We start from the raw sequence: 17,848 nt of genomic DNA on the forward strand, positions 1-17,848 counted from the left end.
GGACTTTCACCATATGTGTCCCCGTGGATCTCAGTTGTCTTCCTATCTCATAAGGAATCATAAGGTCATTGAGGAACGGTGGACACCTGCCCTGCAAGATTCGGTACCCAGTGCACAGTGTCTTAAATGTGATTAGTTTCTGGATAGGTAACCAATGTAATGACTTTAGTGCATTTTTTGAGGATGCATTGCTTGGCAGATTTAAAACCAGACGGGCTGCTGCACTCTGGACAGATTGTAGCTTTTGGAGTCCTTTTTTGTTGGCACCCAGGAACAGCAGGTTTCCATAATCCAGCCTGGAAGTGACGAGTGCATGGGTCAGAGTCTTTCTTGCCACCAGAGGTAGAATGTCTAGGGTCTTCCTTAATATTCTTACGATTCCAAAACCTCTACCTGCAACCCTTTTGATTTGGGTCTCAAAAGAAAATCTATGATCTATCCATATCCCCAGGTTCTTCACCTCCGTCCTTGGGGTGGGGACCTGACCTAGGCAAATGGGAAGGTAAAATAATTTTTAAGAGCAGGCACAGATAACTGCCTGATCTTAAAAAATCCTTTAAGGAAAAAGGGCTGCATTTAAAAAAAAATAATAGCTTTTTTAAAAAGCAATCACAGACATGATAGTCTGCTGAGCCCAGCAGGCCACCACCCTGTGATTTTTGAGATTCCTAGGGGTTCGCAAATTGCGAGCTACCTCATTAATATTCATGAGGTAGGTCATTTGCGATCGCCTAGGAATTGCTAAAATTGTTAAACACACTTTCATGCATTCCATTTTGCGATTTCCTTATTGAGAACCTCAAAGATTCGCAATTAGGAAATCGCAAAACAGGGCCTTCAAACATCTGGCCCAAAGTTCCATCTGCCACCAAACCGAGCACTATGGAGAAGTACGCCCAGCCTGGGGGACACGCTTCTCTTTCTGGGGCCTGTGGTCACGATGGCTCTGTCCCAGACAATGCTGCACTCTTGGAGGCTTTTACCCAAATGTGGGACATGCAGAAATGCTAAGTTTGGAGTGGTGGGTACAGATGTCACCTTGATCCGTCAAGACCTCATGAAGGCTGTCACTACCCTACAACAGAAGGTGACTACACTTACAGCTGTGACCAAGGAGCTGGTGGCAACAGTGGAGGGCGCATAAGGTAGGGTTCGCTGCAATAACCTGAGGTTTGTGGGCTTCCCTGAGAGTTATGAGGGTACCCCAATGGACAGTTTCCTTGACCAGTGGCTTTGATCCATGATGCCCTCGGTGGAACTGTCTCCTTACTGTGTTGTCAGGCGGGCCCACAGTGCATTTCTGCGGCAGCCTCCTCCTGGGCCCCATCCCCGACCTGTGAGTACTAGACTCCTGAACTAAATGGACAGAGATGCTATCCTCAAACATATCCGGCTCTAAGAAAAGCTCACATACCAATCCCATACCATCATGATATTCCGTGATTATTCCAGGATGGTACAGCAACAACGCAAGACTTTAACGACAGCCAAGAAATGACTGAACTTAAAACCAATACATGCTCCTATATACGGCTCACTTGAAGGTTATCTACAGCTCCCAGACCCTCTTTTTTGAGTCACCTGAGGAGGTGTTTCGATGAACTGACAAGAGAGTTTCACTGAAGCCGCATATCCCCCATGCATGGATTCCGCTTTGTCTCAAGGGAAATAGAGGCAGTCATCCGGTGAGGACTCCGGTGAACTGGTGCAACAGGGAGGGGCTTGAACTGCGAGTGGGATGCCTCCGGGCCTTGACTCATTAGCTACTCTGCCCCCATGTGACACTGGTGATAATTCTTGAGTCCTGTGGTGTCTTTAGCGCACTGCGATGTTTTCCAGAACATTCCTGACTGCACACCTTAAAGAGCACTGTTTCTCACTTCCCTGGTTAAATGATCTCATTGGGTATGTGGATCCATTGGGACCGGCCTGGTGGGTCCCCCATAGGGGCCTCGTGATGATCTGCCCCACCACAGATACTTCTTGTTATCGAAGTATGGGGGGGCTGTGGATTGTTTAATATTTCCTTTCATTTTCATTTCCATTGTGTTACTGAGAGCTTCACCCTAGCTCAGGATGAGTAGTACTGCGATAGATAATCCCATGGATCACCCACGTGTGATATCATGGAAAGTACATGGCATGCTTGATAACATCAAACACGGGGTAGTCTTGAAACATACTAAGAGGTTAGGAGCAACATCCTGCTACTGCTGGAGTCTCATCTCATGAGCACCAGGATTCCTTCTTTCGCCCAATTCAGCTACACTAAGGTTTTTCATTCTGGGTTTGCAAAGGGTTCCAGGGGTACACACATTCTAATCAAACATCATGTCCCTTTCAAAGATGTTAAGACTTGGGATGGCCAACAGGGCAGGTACACATCTGTCACTGGCATGTTTTAAGTTGAACCACTTGCACTCCTCTGTGTATATGCCCCCCCCTTTAGTCAGTCCTACGTTGATCCAATGAGAAGCTTGTGCGGTGATCTTCCGGAGAGACTCAGTGTGCTGGGAGGTGATGGAATGGGGTGATGGATTATTCAGTGGCACGCTCATGGACCCTCATAGAGACCGGTAGGTCCCACTTGTCTTCCTTTGCATCCGCTTGGGTCTGTTATGAGGACCCACCAATCCTCTAAAGAGGGATACACCTTCTTCTCCACTGTGCACGGCTCATTTTCCCACATTGACTACTTTCTTGTCCCGCACCTATATGTGCATAGACTATCTGATGTTACAATCCTAGTGCATGGGTTATCCGACCACTCCTAAGAGGCCATTCAACTTCATATTGGGCAACAACGTTGTTTCTTTGGTGTCTCTCGCTGTGGCATTTGCAGAACTCAGCCTATCGGTTACATATAGCATGCTCTATAGAGTATTATCTTACGCACAATATCAGCACCGTGTCATTTAAGGCAACATTGTGGGAGGCTTTAAAGCTCACACTTTGGAGAGTGGAGATTAGTTATTGTACCAGGGAACAAAGATAGTAGGCACAAGACTTAGTGGAAATTCAGTCTCAGATAGCTGACTTGGAGGTGCAGGGCCACAGAGAGAATGGGTACTTGGCACATTGACAGTTAGGACTTGTGCAGCAGCAATACCAGCAGGCCCTGCTGAAGGAAGCCAAACAATCTTGGCAGGTGGCCCAAAGCTGCACTATGGGAGGACAAATCCAGCAAAATGCTACATAGATTGTGTCAGGCCGCTCAATTCTCTTCTGCTATCCCTCTTATGCAAAATCCATTGGGCATTCTGCTTACCGATCCTGGGGTGGAGGGTATCAGCTTTGCTGCTCATTTTGAAGTGCTCTATTCTCGGAAAAGGCTCTATCCCAAGAGCAAATAGCTGACTTTGTGGATGCCCTTCCCCTCTGCACCCTTTCATCCACGGACCATGGCCAACTGGAGGGTGCGATCACCAGGGATGAGCTTTCGTCAGCCCTATTTTCTTTCCCTAAAACTGCATTGAAAACAAATCCCAATTGGCATCTCTGGCCACAGGTCAGCCCCGGTAAATGGTACCAGAGGTACCCAGGGCACTGTGACCAGGGAAGGCCTCTAAGGTCTTTAGCACTTATTGTGCCACCGTCATAGGTCCTGTACTTTTACACTCACACACTGCCTTTGCAGGCTGCAGGTCTTGGTGCAGAACAAAGTGAAAAGTCAACATGGCACACATCCCTGTGTGTCATGCCAACAACCCACTGCCCTGGCATAGATCAGTCACCTCTCTAGATGGGTGCCCTATACCAGTGGTGAGCGTACAGGTGCATGAGCCCTGTACCCCTACAGTGTCTAAAGTCCATTCTTAGACATTTTGAGTACAATGCTGCCATTAAGAGTATATAGTGCTGGGAGCTTGTTATTACGAACTCTACAGCACCATAATGGCTACAATGAACACTGAGAAGTTTGGTATCAAACTTCTCACCACATTAAACCCACACTGATGCCAGTGTGGGATTTACTGATGCACACAGAGGGCATTTTAGGGATGCCCCCTGAAAAACGACCTACCACTAGTGTCCATCCTGAGTGACTGCTTTCAGCTGCTACCACTGGACATGTTTCTGGACCCCTGGTTCGAGAGCCTGCTGCTTGCGGGGGCCTGAAACAATGCACATCCTGGGAGGAGGTGCCAAGCCTCCTCCCCCAGGATGGGCAGAGTCCACAAAGGGGAAGCTTCAAAGCCTTGCCGACTTTGTGAGCTTCCATAGGCCACCTGCTGCTTTCAGCAACTGGTCCTCACTGGTCTGACCCCTACTTTGGGTGGGAAAACTGACAGGAAAAACAAGTGCGGAAGAGAGGTTTGCCCACCTCTGCCAACTCCACCCCTCAGGTGGGGTATGCAAGGTGAGGCACAATTCTCATTCCATGCCATCTTGCATATGGAGGGACCCAGCCAACCAGGGAAAGGCGTATGCCCCCCTTCCATTGTACTCACCCCAGGGAGGGGACCCATTGGTCCCAACCTTTTACCTACCTGTAACACCCCTAAATCTAGTATTTAGGGGCACCCCTTAACCTTGCTTTCTCAGACAAGAAACTACAAGAAGAAATGAAGAAGGACCGAACAGCCGTGCCAAAGCTAACAAGAGGAGGATGCCCACTGACTTGGCCCTGCCCTACCAGCCTGTCCCCACCTCAAACCGGCTCCAGCGAACTCCCGGTGTGTTCTGCAGCCAGAAAACCCAGAGGACCTGTCTGCCTGCAATCCCAAAGACTCTGTCTCCCGTGAACACCGGATTTGCGAGCCTGCACCACTCTGCAACCGACACCCACGGCCCGGGTTAAAGTGGCCCAACGCCAAGCAGAGGACTCACCGGCGATCCTGACCCAAAATCCGGTGACCCCTGACCTGCCTCAAGCCTTCAGCCGATGCCTGCAGTCTCAAACCGGAAGGTCCCCCCAACCGCGATCATGAGCTGGAAAGACGATCAGACCCTAAAAGGCCCACCTGCACCCGATGCCCCACAGCCTTGGGTGGCCCAACCTACGGTGCCTAACCAACCCCCAACATCCCAACTTAGCTCTCCAAGTGGTGGTTGCACCCAGAAGACCTTCATCCAGAGCTTGCAGTGTGTTTGCAAATGGGAAACTCCTCATTGAAAGTTACTGGGCACCCGACACCAAAACAGCACTTTGCACCCGGCCGCCTCAGTGCATCTTTTGTGCTGGCTTAAACCCCCATTTGCCCTGAGCTTAAGTGTAGGAGCTTTGCTCCCACAACCCAGTGGCCTGCTCATCAGCAGCCACCAACCGGAGGCCCCCTATCCCCCTTTGGATTACATATGGGCCTCAGCACTCTGCACCAGGCCAACCTAGTGCCGCTGAGGGTGTAACAAGAGTGCATCCTTGACCCTGGGAGACCCCTGAGCCTAACCCCAGAATACCAACTCCCACAACAAAGTACTTACCTTTGAACCGATAACACTATTTTTCTCCATAGGATAACTGTTAGACCTGGCACCATTGGCGTGGTTCTCCCCTGCATTTTTTGCCTTTCCCTTCTGTGTTTTTGCTATGTTTTTGACTCAGTTTTTGCTGGTCTAGATGCTTTGGGCACCTTGCCACTGATGTTCAGTGCCAAAGTGCAAGTGCTTCCTTTGCACATTTTTGTTATGGATTAGTGATTCCATGATTGGCATATTTGATATACTTGGCTGACCCTAGTTCAGTGCACTCTGTGTGCCAAGGGCATGTAAATCATATGCTGCTAGTGGGCTGCAACACTGATTGTGCCAACCACAGAAGCAGCCTGTAAAATGTAACTCTGGCCTGCCATTGCAGAGCCTTTGTGCAGTCAGGGACTGCCATGTTGACTTGGCAAGTGCACACACTTGCCAGTCACTAAACCTTCCCTTTTCTACATATTAGTCACCCCTAAGGTAGGCCTAAGGTGCCCCTGTGGGCAGGGTGCATTGTATGTGAAAGGTAGGACATGCTCTGATGTGTGTGGCATGTCCTGATAGTGATCTACTGCCAGTTTCGCTTTTCACTATTGCAAGGCTACCTGTTCCCGTAGGACAGAATGGGAAGTTTGTTTATAACATCTTATAAACATAACTAGCCCTGGGAACAAGGTAGAAAAATAAAGTTTAGTATGCCTGAACTCAGAATGTTAAAATGCATCTTTTAGTGAGGGTGATTTTTACATTCTGTGTTTGAAAATTACACTTTTAGAAAGTAGGTATTTTCTTGCCTAACCATCCAGTGTGCCTCTGCTAGTTTTGTGTATTGCATATCTGGCTTTTGGATGACAGGGGCTGGAGAAGGGCAGCTGCTCCAGAAGTCTGATGAGTCAGGGCTGGTCTGAATAGACCTGGGCTGCATTTAGAGTAGGGGGAGGAGATTTCCTTTAAAACTGAATTGGCCTGGTCTGCCTTCAACAACGCTGTCTCCACCTCCTATCAGGAAGCTGCACCGGTGAGGACAAAACTGGTTTTGGCTGGGTAGAGATACTCTCTGCCTTCAGAGAAAAAAGGATGTTTGTGTATAAAAAGAGGGGCCTAGACCCAAGACTTTTAGATCACTTCTGGGAATCAAGAGGACCTTTGCCAAGGAGAAGCGCCGGAGAAGCTGAGGAGGAATACTGCCCCTGTGCTGTTTGCTGTCTGGGGTTGGTCTGCAGTGGCCACTTGCTGCCAAGGGAAGAAGGAAAGGAGAAGAGGACCTTTGCTGATTTCTTTGTCACCTGCTTATGAGAAGATCTCCAAGGGATTGAAACTGAGCTTCCCTCCTGTTCTGAAGTTTCAGGGACACAAATAGTTCACCAACAGCTCCCCTGAATTTCCTTGCTGGGAATTCTAATCTGCAAAGAGGTGCCAGCTGCTGTTCTGGACCTCTAGAGACTGTTTTCCACTGGAAGCTGGAAAATCAACGCAACTTCAAAGAAGTGAGACGCATTCACACCTGTTTCCGACGCATCACCGAAGAAACCGTCACAGCGCCTGCCGCGGCTTGAGAAATCACTGCACGCCACATCGAGTGCACTGATCTCCAAAGTCTGAGATCATCACACCGAGTTTGACGCAGGACCTGCTGCGCACAAGTTCATGCATGGTCCCTGCATCGTCTCATCGCATCGAGGAGGCAAGTCTGTCGTATCGTTGAGGGATGCAGTAAGAAACCAACACATCACCTCCCGACACAGTAAAAAAACTATGCATCACCTCCTCTTTGGTAAGGAACCGACACATCACCTCCCCTGCGCTGCAGTAAGGAACCGTTTTGTTTGTTTGAGTGACGCATCCCAGGTACTTTGTGAGAAAAGTGTTGCATCTGCAATTTTGCTTGAACTGATATTTCTACCATCTGAAAGTCATATTTATAATACTGTATTGTGGATTTTTGTTGTTTGGTCTTCTTTCGGTTTCGATAAAGATGACTTATTTTCCTACACTGTTGTGGTGTCCATTTGTAGTCTTTTCACTTTATTACTATATGTGTTCACAAGTGCCTTACACACTGCCTCTGAGATAAGCCTGTCTGCTCGTGACAAGCTACCAAGGGGGTAATCAGGGGTTATTTTAGGAATGTATCCACCTTACCCTGACTAGAAGCTAGTGTCCCTATTTGGACAAAGGTACCAACCTCTGCCAACTAGAGACCCCCATTTCTAACAATAACATTGACAGTTTTTCTATGAAACGTTTCTAAGTGTGGAGCTGGAAAACCTATGAAAACCTTTTACAACTGTACTAAATAACAAAAACGCTTTTACTTACCTGTTTACAGGAAATGTCCCTGTGTAGTATCCAGGTATACTACACTGTGTAAGAAAAGTAATCTGAAAGTAATGTACTGGTCATTTTACTAAAAAGCCCATTCAATGTATATGTATTATATTTCCAAAGCATTGCATTTCTCAGTAACAGTACTGTTTATCAAAACAAAGTGCATATACAATTACAATCCAAACTATGTTACAACTGCAAATTTACTGCAAAGTATTTATCACTTACCTGTGCCAGGCTTGCTTGATTCTAGGAAATAAAATAACTAAAAGAATATTTTTATAGAAAAACAATTGGTCTGAAGTTCAGTCCTTGAGTGTGTGAATTCATTTGCTGTTTGAGTGTGTACAACAAATGCTTAAGACTGTCCTCTAATAAAGCCTTACTGCACGACCACACTACCACAAATTGTGAGTGAGATGCTATCTACTATACCCCTGCCTACCTTTTGGGTTCCACTGGACTCTGTGCACACTATACCTCACTTTGGTATAGTATATACAGAGCCAGCTTCCTACACACAGGACCTAATGGGTTCCCTTTTGAATTTTTCAAGACATTCATAACCAAACTCAAGGAACATCTTCTGAGAGTAATCCTTTCTGCAACTTCGGGTTCCACCTTGCCATCTGATTGGCGGCATGCAGAGATTGTACTCTTTCCCAAGCCTCGTCGACAGCCAGATGAACACTCCTCTTATGGCCCAATTTCTCTCTTGAATTTGGAAGCAAACATTAAACAAAACTGCTGGCGAATAGACTGGTGTGCCTCAACCCTTACCTGGGTCACCCTGATCAGGCTAGCTTTATGCCTCACCGAGCCACTCGCCATAGCATCGATGTTTATAAAAATACCCTAACTCTCAAAGTTAGATTTTAGGCGCCTGAAGCAGTTCCCCTTGCGGAAATTGACAAGGCATTTGACTCATTGATTTTGGAATATCTGTTCCTATTACTCTGCAGGCTGAATTTTCGGCCCGAAATTTGTATACTACGTTAAGCTCCTGTACACAGACTTGACAGTGATAGTGCAGGTTTGGACATAGGTAATAGGTTACTAACTTGCAAAATAGTGTTGGCACATTGCACAAGCCGTTTTAGTGGTCACAAACTGCGTGATTCTCTATTTGTGGCTTCTTAAATCGGTTGTATATGTGCCCCCTATAGTTTGGTTACTTCTAGATTTAATGTAAACTCAAGACGTGATTATGTAATTCCACATAATGTGTACTGTTCTTTCTATTTCTTTTCTTGTAGCAATGCATTGAGCCAAATGAACTGTCTACTTCAAAGTTCCACATATCTTTTAAATGACAGTACCATAAAAATTACGGTCCTCATTTACGAGGCCCTAGTGTCACTTTTGCACTGCTGGAGCATCACATTTTGATGCTCCAGTGTTGCAATGTTTGCAGCATATTTACAAGGCTATGCAAAGCAACTTTCCGTTGCTTTTCATGGCCTAGTAAATACATGCCCCTTCATGCAGAATACAGCCTGAAAGGGGCATTCCATGGGTGTTGCCGTGTGTGTCCCCACGTAACACCCATGGAATCTGAAGCATTCCCAGATTTATGAGGAATTGTAAACCTGGGAATGCATCAGATACTAATGCCACCTTATAGTGGTGTTAGGAAGGTGCAACAAGGAGAATTATTCTTAGTTCTCCTTGCTGTTTTGACTTTCCATGCATTCTGCAGCACACATAGAAGGAGGAAATTGCCTTCAGTGATTGATTTTGTGCAGAATCACTTCCTGCACAAAATCAATCATCCCCACAATGCAGGCACCCTTGCAACATGGCGTAAGGGTGCCTGCGTTGGCGCTAGGCTGCTTTTTTTTAACTGGGGCAGAGGTCAGTACGGGCATGCACCATATTCTTGTAAATACGGCGCATTCCTGTACTTTTAGAATAACATAGCGGGTCGCTGCAAAATTGCTTGCAGCACCGCAGTGCGCCATTCTTTTATAAATGAGGCACTACACATTTTAGACTACTTGTGTCCTTCATTTAATGTTTCAGGGATAAAGGAAGCAGTAACTTAAGCTTGAAACAGAGCTGTGTGTCTTCAGATGCTGCTTACCTCATTGGCACAGGAAATGTTACTGAAGCCCCTCCCTGTGATTGTTATTGGATCTAGGACCGTGCCATTGGATGGAGTGATGCCGGTTATGGAAGCAGAGAAGCAATTTGAAAACTCGAAAAATATTACATTTTCACTTGAATTTCCATTTGGGGGCTGACTGCATTCAGGTTCTTGGGCCGTGCAGTCTTCTGCTGATGGTCGCCAGTGAGCTGAGGCAGGAGCTGAGGAGAATAAAATACCTTGGCTTAAACGCTGAATGATTACCTTGGACTTGAAGCATGAAGTGTAACTAAACGTTTAAACAACTGAAAAGGGAAATCCTTATTTGCTGCTCCTCTGTGGGTAATCTCAGTGAACTGCAGTCTAGCTGTTAGAAGTATGAAATTGGGTCTACTAGTATTTACTACCACCATTGGAAAATACCGTGCAAAATAAATAGAAGACTGGTGGAATATATGTTTTTATGCATCTTGAGCAGATAATAAATGAAATCATTGTGAACAAAAATACACTACTGACGATGACAAAATAGTACCATCCATTAAGTCATGCAGTGAAATCTCATCCGCAAGAGGCAGACACATCTCCTTGGTGCTAGTGTATGTCATCTTGTCACGTCATTATGTTTTCTGACACATCCAGCACTGTGGTATCTGTGGTACCTGTTATGGCATATAAATCTGTAATGAGTAGTACAAAGCTGACCTTATTTTGGGCCATTACTTCCGCCATTTTCAGAAAGTATACCTCATTGAATTGTGGAATGCCAGTATAATTTTACTGCCAGAGAACCTGGTGCAGCAAACTTTACCATTAAGCAGATTTTGTAAAATACAGGGGTGGTATTTATACTACTCAATCTTTAAAAGTTCTAGGGGCATATGAACAAGGAATTAACGCCGAAGTAGCGTCAACTTTTTGACGTTACAATGGCTTTTTTTTTACCGCCGTATGTACAAATTCTCGCTAACCAAAGTTAGCTGCAGTATTCTGGCGTTACCGTGCGATTTTCCGATTGCCAATTCTGTTAGCGGGACCTAACGAAAATGAGATGCAAGGTAGGTGTTCCCGTTTAAAAACATCCGCTAACGCCATTTTGCGATATTTACAAAGAATTCCTTGTATGGTGAAAAACCCAAAAAACTGCCTCTAACTCCAGTTAGAGGCCATTTTTTTAAGACCAGAAAATAGCTGGTGCAAACACTTGGGGCCTCATTTCAGAAGGTTTTGGTGCTGGACAGACCTGCAAGGAATGTTGCTGTGCTGCCCTGCGACTAAACTACAGGGCAGGAATGCACGCCATCAATAAGATAGGGAGCATTTCTGGGCCTCATTCATGAAAAGTGTTGCATTGCTGCAACAAAACAGCATTGCAAAATTTTCTATAAGCCCTTATTGCGACACCATGGGTGCGCTGTATTTACTGTACAGCGCTCGATGTCCCAAATAATGACAGATACGTCTGGAATCCTGACGTATCTGTCAGCGCAAGCGTCATGCATTGCTGCAGTTGTGGCACCAGCATGATGCAACTCCAGCAATGCATGGGGCCAGCCTATCCCTGTGGCACTGCATCACCCTTATGCCTGCCGTGAGGCAGGCATAAGGTACTGACGCAGTTGCATCCTACAATTGTTGCAGTGAAATCTGATGTATTTCACTGTGCCACTCCTATGAGGCTTTGTTACATGGGAATGCCCACCCAGCATACATCATACCTGATGAAGGTATAATGTGGCACAAGGCTACACAAGGTCACTCATATGCCCCCCTATCTTTTTGCCCTAAGTTGGTGCACAATGGCTGCCCTGTGCAAATTCAGCCACCCTTGTGCCATGGTGCATGACTGACTGTGTTGCGGAGTTGATTGATGTTGTGGCTCCATCTCTTCTCTAGACATCTGCATGTGGGGCTGGACTAGTGGAGGGCGGAAGTGAACCAGTTGGCCTTCTTGGAGTGAAGTTTGCATGGTCTTTTCTTGAGGGGTGCCAGGGTGTTGGTACAGTTAGAGATCCATCGGTGGAGGTTGCACGCTGGGGGGTTGGTTTCTGTAAGCGTTGGTGGAGTGGTGGTGCGGAGGGAGTTGACGGAAAGTCCTTTGGTGGCCTTGATCTGGCGCGACATGGGGGGGTCAATGATGGTGATTGTGTACGGTGGACATGGTGAAGGCATGATGTAAACAATGATGGACAGTGCAAGAGAGTCCTGTGGTGAGGCTGTATTTGCAGTTCCTCCTTGTGAAGAAGACAGGCTCAAACATGTATCAGGGTATGTGGTGCGGTGACTAGCTGATTGAGTCCGATGTTAGTGATGTTCCCCAGGAGGTGAGTGGTGTTCTGGTCCCTGGGGTTGTCCAGGTGGGACTTGAGGTCCCTGAGTAGGATGTAGTTGGTAGATGGGAGAGCCTGGGGTGCCATGAGGTCTACACTGGCATCGGTGAATGGGGATTCATGGCCCGGGGCCTGTAGATGAGGGTGTCGCAGAGGGTGGTGTTGGGGTTAGTTCGGATTTGGAAGCGGAAGTGTTTCATGGTCACCGTCGGGTGTTTAGAGTGCATGGTCAGTGAGAGTGTGCCTTTTTTAGACAATGGCAATGCCGCCTCCTGGCCGCTCGGGTGGTCTGTGCTGGTGAATTTGCAGCCATCGTTGTAGGAGAGTAGGCTCTGCTTCACATGTTTACCCCCACTTTTTGCTGGTGTTTCACTGTTTTTCGACTTTAGTCTGCCTGGGACCCTGCTAATCAGGGCCCCAGCCTAGCTGCTTCCTCTCTAAAATGATTCCATGTACTTTAGGTACAGTTCAGATTGGATCTGAGGTGCCCTTATAAGTCTCTAGTATATGGTGTTCTATGTACCCAGGGCATAGGTACCCCAGAGGCCTACCAGGGGCTGAATCTACTCCAGCCACCATTACCCCTAAGGCAACTGTTCCCCCTAGTACAGCTACAATTTGTGGTTGTGATGTTTAGAATAAGGGTGTAGTAGGGTTGACCCTGGGTTCTGAAATGGACTCTGGCCTAGTCAGAGTTCCAACTCAGGCTGTGTTAGTCTGTTTTGGGGGCATGGATATGTCCCCCTTTGTGCGTCCCAGTAATCTGGGCAAATACAGACAACAGCCTTTAATAAATGGAGTAGAGGCTTTGGCATTCAGGGACACAGGAGCAAGTGTCACAAGGGTGACAAAAGATCTTGTGGCTCCTGGGCAGATTATACTTGGTGAAATGTACCAAGTGACCAATGCTAGCAATGTCAGAACAGACCATTCTCTGACAGTTGTTAACTTCTCCTGGGGAGGGGTAACTGGCCTTTAGAAGGTTATGGTAAGTGCAGACCTACCAATACAGTGCTTGATTGCCAATGATCTAGAAACTTCAGCATGGGCTGAAGTGGAGCTCAGGACACATGCAGAAATGTTAGGGATCCCTGCTCATGTCTTTGCTGTGACTAGGTCACAGGCCAAAATGGCTTAAACTGAACAGGCCCTGGATTCTGGAATAATGGACCAGGTGCCTCCCAAGAGGAGGAGCAGTAGGGTGAAGGCAGGGCCTTCCCACCCTGACTCAGAATGCTTATCAGTCTCCTCAGGGAGATGATCTTGAGCCTGAAGAAGGAACTGTCCCAGAGGAGCTTTGTCAAAAATCTTTTTATTTATAAAGCAAAACAAATCAGGTGACATTACATGGTATATAACGTTCAATCCTCATGTCTCATTATAATCTAGTGAGAGTACAGATTCAGCATTTGTGAGTGCCCTTATCTCCATGTGGCTCACATGTTCGCCTTCCATAATAAACTCATGCTTAGAGTCGTTTGAGTCCTAAGAGCTAGTAACCCCCACCCCAACCATGCCCTCCCCACCCCAAACCCAACCCAAAAACAACTATGGTGGTATCTGTTAACTAATATTATTGTTCTATCGGGATGCTGCAAGCTACTACGAGTCTCTGCTGGTGTCAGGGGTCTCTTTTCTGGTACTGTACCACCTCTATCCTTTTTTTTTTTTAATTCTTTTTATTAGTTTATTACAAACCGCAGCATCATCAGAACTGTCACATAGGTACACAATGCATCGGCAATACATCCACAGTGTCATCTGAAGCATATTCATCATAGAGATTCACATCATCAAAGCATGGCAGTAAATCAGCGAAACCCTCGAAAGGCCAGTTAGGATACGCTCTGCGTTAAGAATCTTCACAATCACAGCCATAATTAATTGGACCAAGGTAGGTCAGTCTCCTAATATTCTACATGTTACACAGTCCAGCTGCCTGTCAACATTTGGGAGTGACTGATACCAGAAACACACCACCCACCCATCTCTGCACTACAACATTCCTACATTTCCAGAACCTTAGCCCTCAGCCTTCTAATGTGTTACCCCCCAGCTTCCGGTTCCACTACCTCCTGCGGATGTTCAAGCAGATAACAGGTCAAGGGGGCCCATATGTTCCGCGGCCTAGAGGCACTGGGCAATAGCTCCGAGTATGTGTCAAGTTGCTCCCGGCATTTCACAAGATCAGTAATCCAGTCCTTAAATTTCGGGGCTCAGCCCCTACCCCATCGACAGGCCACCCTCCGCTTTGCAAACAAAATCCCCAATGCTACATATTTCCTATGTGCTGCCTGCATCAGCTAGACATACCCAAGCAACGCCTCCAGTGGTGTGGGTTCAATATGCGTATGCACCATATTAGTCAGCGCCTCGAAGACCTGTCGCCAATATTCATTCACTTCAGGGCACGCCCACGCCAGATGCAGAAAATCCGCTCCAGGGGTCCTACATCTGGCACAGCAATCTGTCTCTCTCAACCGATATCTATACATCTTAACCGGTGTATAATATAATCTATGTAGGTACTTATAGTGTATCATGCGGAGTCTACTGCTGACCGTCACTCTCTCAGTCTGCAGACAACAATACTCCCACTGCTCATCCGAAAGGGTCATGTTGAGCTCTGTATCCCATCACGCCCGAGAGGGCGGTTCAGCCATTCCCCTTTGGGTGTGTACTGTTCTGTAAATTAATGAGACTAGCCGTGTGGCTGTCCTGCTTTTCAGCATTACATGCAGTGGGGCAAACGCCGGTGGTTCATTAGGGAAATCCGGAGTAATAGTTCGAATCCCTTGCCTCAGTCTAACATATAAAAAAAGATCAAGTGGGGTTTGTTGCGCCCCTTGTAACATCTGCTCTGCGGAGCGGAACTTCCCTTCATGATACATGTCCCCCCACCCCTGAATATTCATACGCTCCCTGAACTTGTGAAACAGTGTCTCCTGTAGCAAAGGTAACTTCGGGTGATATGTGAGCGGCAGTGAAGCTGCATACTGCATGGAGGTCTGTAAGAAGCGCCCAATTCGGTGCCAAGCATTGATCGTACAGGTGACCGTAGTTGGCTTCTTATCCCTAGGTGCAACCGGTTCAAATAGCACTCCATCAATCGGTATCGGGTGTGCGAGCCAGTGCTCCGCCGCCACCTGTGGCATATACCTGGGCTGCACCATCCAGTACCAAGCATAGTGGGCTTGCACGCTGAGATAATATAATTCAAAGTTTGGCACCCCAAACCCTCCCTGCGAGTATGGCCTAGTAAGTAGGTCCAATTGCAACCGCGGCTGCCGACCTCCCCAGATCAGTCGTGTCAGTTCCGACCTGAGTGTCGTAAAGAAATGTCTCCCCGGATAAAACGGAATATTTAGAAATAAGTAGAGTAATTGAGGCAGTATCACCATTTTAATTAAGGAGACCCGCCCCGCCATGGACAGGGGGAGAGCGATCCAACGTGTCACACAATCTGCCATTCGGTTATTGCAGCACCATACTTCAATCTCTTAAGTTCGTCTCTGTCTCTTGTCACTCGTATCCCCAAATAACGCAGCTCCTCATCACACCACTCTAGAGGGTAGTCCAATGCAAATTTATGCGTTGCCTGCGTTAATGGAAATATACTAGATTTGTTCCAATTAATATGGATCCCTGACAATTTCCCAAACACTATAAACTCTTGCAGTATCGGATTCAAATTATCTTGGGGATTCCGGATATATAAGGTAATATCATCCGCGTATAAGGATATAAGAATCTGCCGCAGGTTACAACGCAATGCCCTATTATTATGATGCTGTCGCAGTTTCACTGCCAATGGTTCCACTGCAATGGCAAAGAGCAGAGGAGAGAGTGGGGTACCCCTCGTAATAGACAATGGTGGTGATGTGTGTCCATTTATGAGTATCCTGGCTACTGGTAAGTTATACAGGAGTCTGATCCATGACAAAAAAAGGGGGGGGAAGCCCATTCGTAGCATTACTCCAAAGATATAATCCCACTCTACCGAATCGAACGCCTTAGTGGCCTCTAAGAATACAGCTGCGAGAGGTAACTCAGGTGAGACATTGTTAAGAACCGCAAACAGTGTCCGTAAGTTATGAGATGTTGCCCTTCCCGGTACAAAGCCGGATTGGTCCGGGAGTATCAAATTTTCAAGTAGCAGACTCAGGCGACTGGCAATCAGCTTGGCCAGTATCTTGGCATCACAGTTTAGGAGTGAGAGTGGCCTATAGGAATCACACTGCTGGGGCGATTTTCCCGGCTTCAGCAGTGATACTCATGGAGGCAGGAAGGGAGCCTACTTCACGCAGCACGGGGGCCATAATATCTATATATGTCTTATGAAATTCTATGGGGATACCATCTGTTCCAGTGGCTTTCCCGGACTGCATACTCATAATAGCCTCCCGAACATCATCTAGCTCAAATGGGGCACATAAAAACTCTCGTTGCGCATCGCTAAGCCATCCCAGCGCTACATCCCCCAAAAAGCCCTCCAGATCTAATTCATCCTTTCTGGTGGTGGTATACAATTGCCCATAATGTCTCGTGAATGCACTAAGAATATTAGCCGTGTCCTGGTAAACCACCCCCTCAAGTTCTGCAATCTCCAAGATATAATTGGAATAGCGAGGTTTTCTAACCGAGGTTTGCCAACATCTTCCCCGGTCGGTCATCCTCTCCATAGCAGCGGGCCCTCCAGTATTTACCCCTAAAGCGTGTCTCCCTCTCAGCTGTAGTCATATACTCCGTGGGTGTGTCTCTGAATCGTGCCTGGACCTTGGCAGATGGAGTCATAGCCATCTCTTCCTCCATCAGTTTCAGCTCCCTCTCCAGCCTATGTAGTGTGTTAGTTATATCCTGAAGCACCCCGAACCCCTTGGCCATGCAGAACCCCCTCATTGTTACCTTAAATGCCTTCCAAATAATTTCTACGCTGTCCACTGAGCCTTTATTGCGGACAAAGAACTCCCGTACCTCCTCCAGCAGCTCCTCCTGGAAGACCGCATCAAGCAGCATGGTAGCTTGCAACCGCCAGTGACCTCTCGGCACCCCAAGTTCTGTCAAGGACAACGTGCGCCGGACTGGGGCATGATCAGAGTATGTTCTTGCGATATGGTGTACCTGTGAGATCGCAGGGCCCAGCCCCCGAGACACTAACCAATAATCAAGCCTCGCCCAGGAGGCTGCCTGCGCCGTGTAGTGTGTGCCCTCTTGCGAGCTCGGGTGTACGTGCCTCCAAGCATCTAGTAATTGATATGCATCTATAGTGTCCCTGAGAACCCCAGCTGCCTTGGTGTAATGATGTGGGGCCGGATGTGATCTATCACACCTTGGATTGTACGTGACGTTGAAGTCCCCACCCCAAATAATGTGTTGGGAGACCACCTCAAATATCTTGGCCCACAGCGCAGTAAAGAACGCCGGATCATCAACATTAGGCCCATAGCAGCAGGCCAAAGTAACTGACACCGAACCCAGCCGCCCCCACGCTAAGCAATAACGTCCCTGTACATTCCCTACTGAACCCACCAGTTGAAAGGGCACTTGCCTCTTTATAAGGATAGCCGTCCCGCGTGCATAAGAAAAGTAGGAGGAGAAAATCCTGTGCTCTGCCCATTTGGTCGCAAACCCTCCAGATTTCTGGGGAGTAAAATGTGTCTCCTGTAGCATGACAATGTGTGTGTGATGC

The 17,848-nt window shown here is 47.2% G+C and overlaps 1 protein-coding gene across 2 annotated transcripts in view; it reads right to left on the reverse strand.

Moving 5' to 3' along the window:
* The window catches only part of LOC146830894 (fibrocystin-L-like), a 1,907,335-nt gene that overhangs the window by 781,813 nt on the left and 1,107,674 nt on the right, over positions 1–17,848 (reverse strand). For both annotated transcript variants that reach the window (XM_085605084.1, XM_085605082.1), the window contains exon 38: positions 9,827–10,050. In XM_085605084.1, the coding sequence (XP_085461210.1) occupies positions 9,827–10,050 (224 nt within the window). The remainder of the gene's footprint in view (positions 1–9,826; positions 10,051–17,848) is intronic.

Source organism: Triturus cristatus, chromosome 5_1, assembly GCF_964204655.1.
Source record: "Triturus cristatus chromosome 5_1, aTriCri1.1, whole genome shotgun sequence".
In the NCBI taxonomy this organism is placed as follows: domain Eukaryota; kingdom Metazoa; phylum Chordata; class Amphibia; order Caudata; family Salamandridae; genus Triturus; species Triturus cristatus.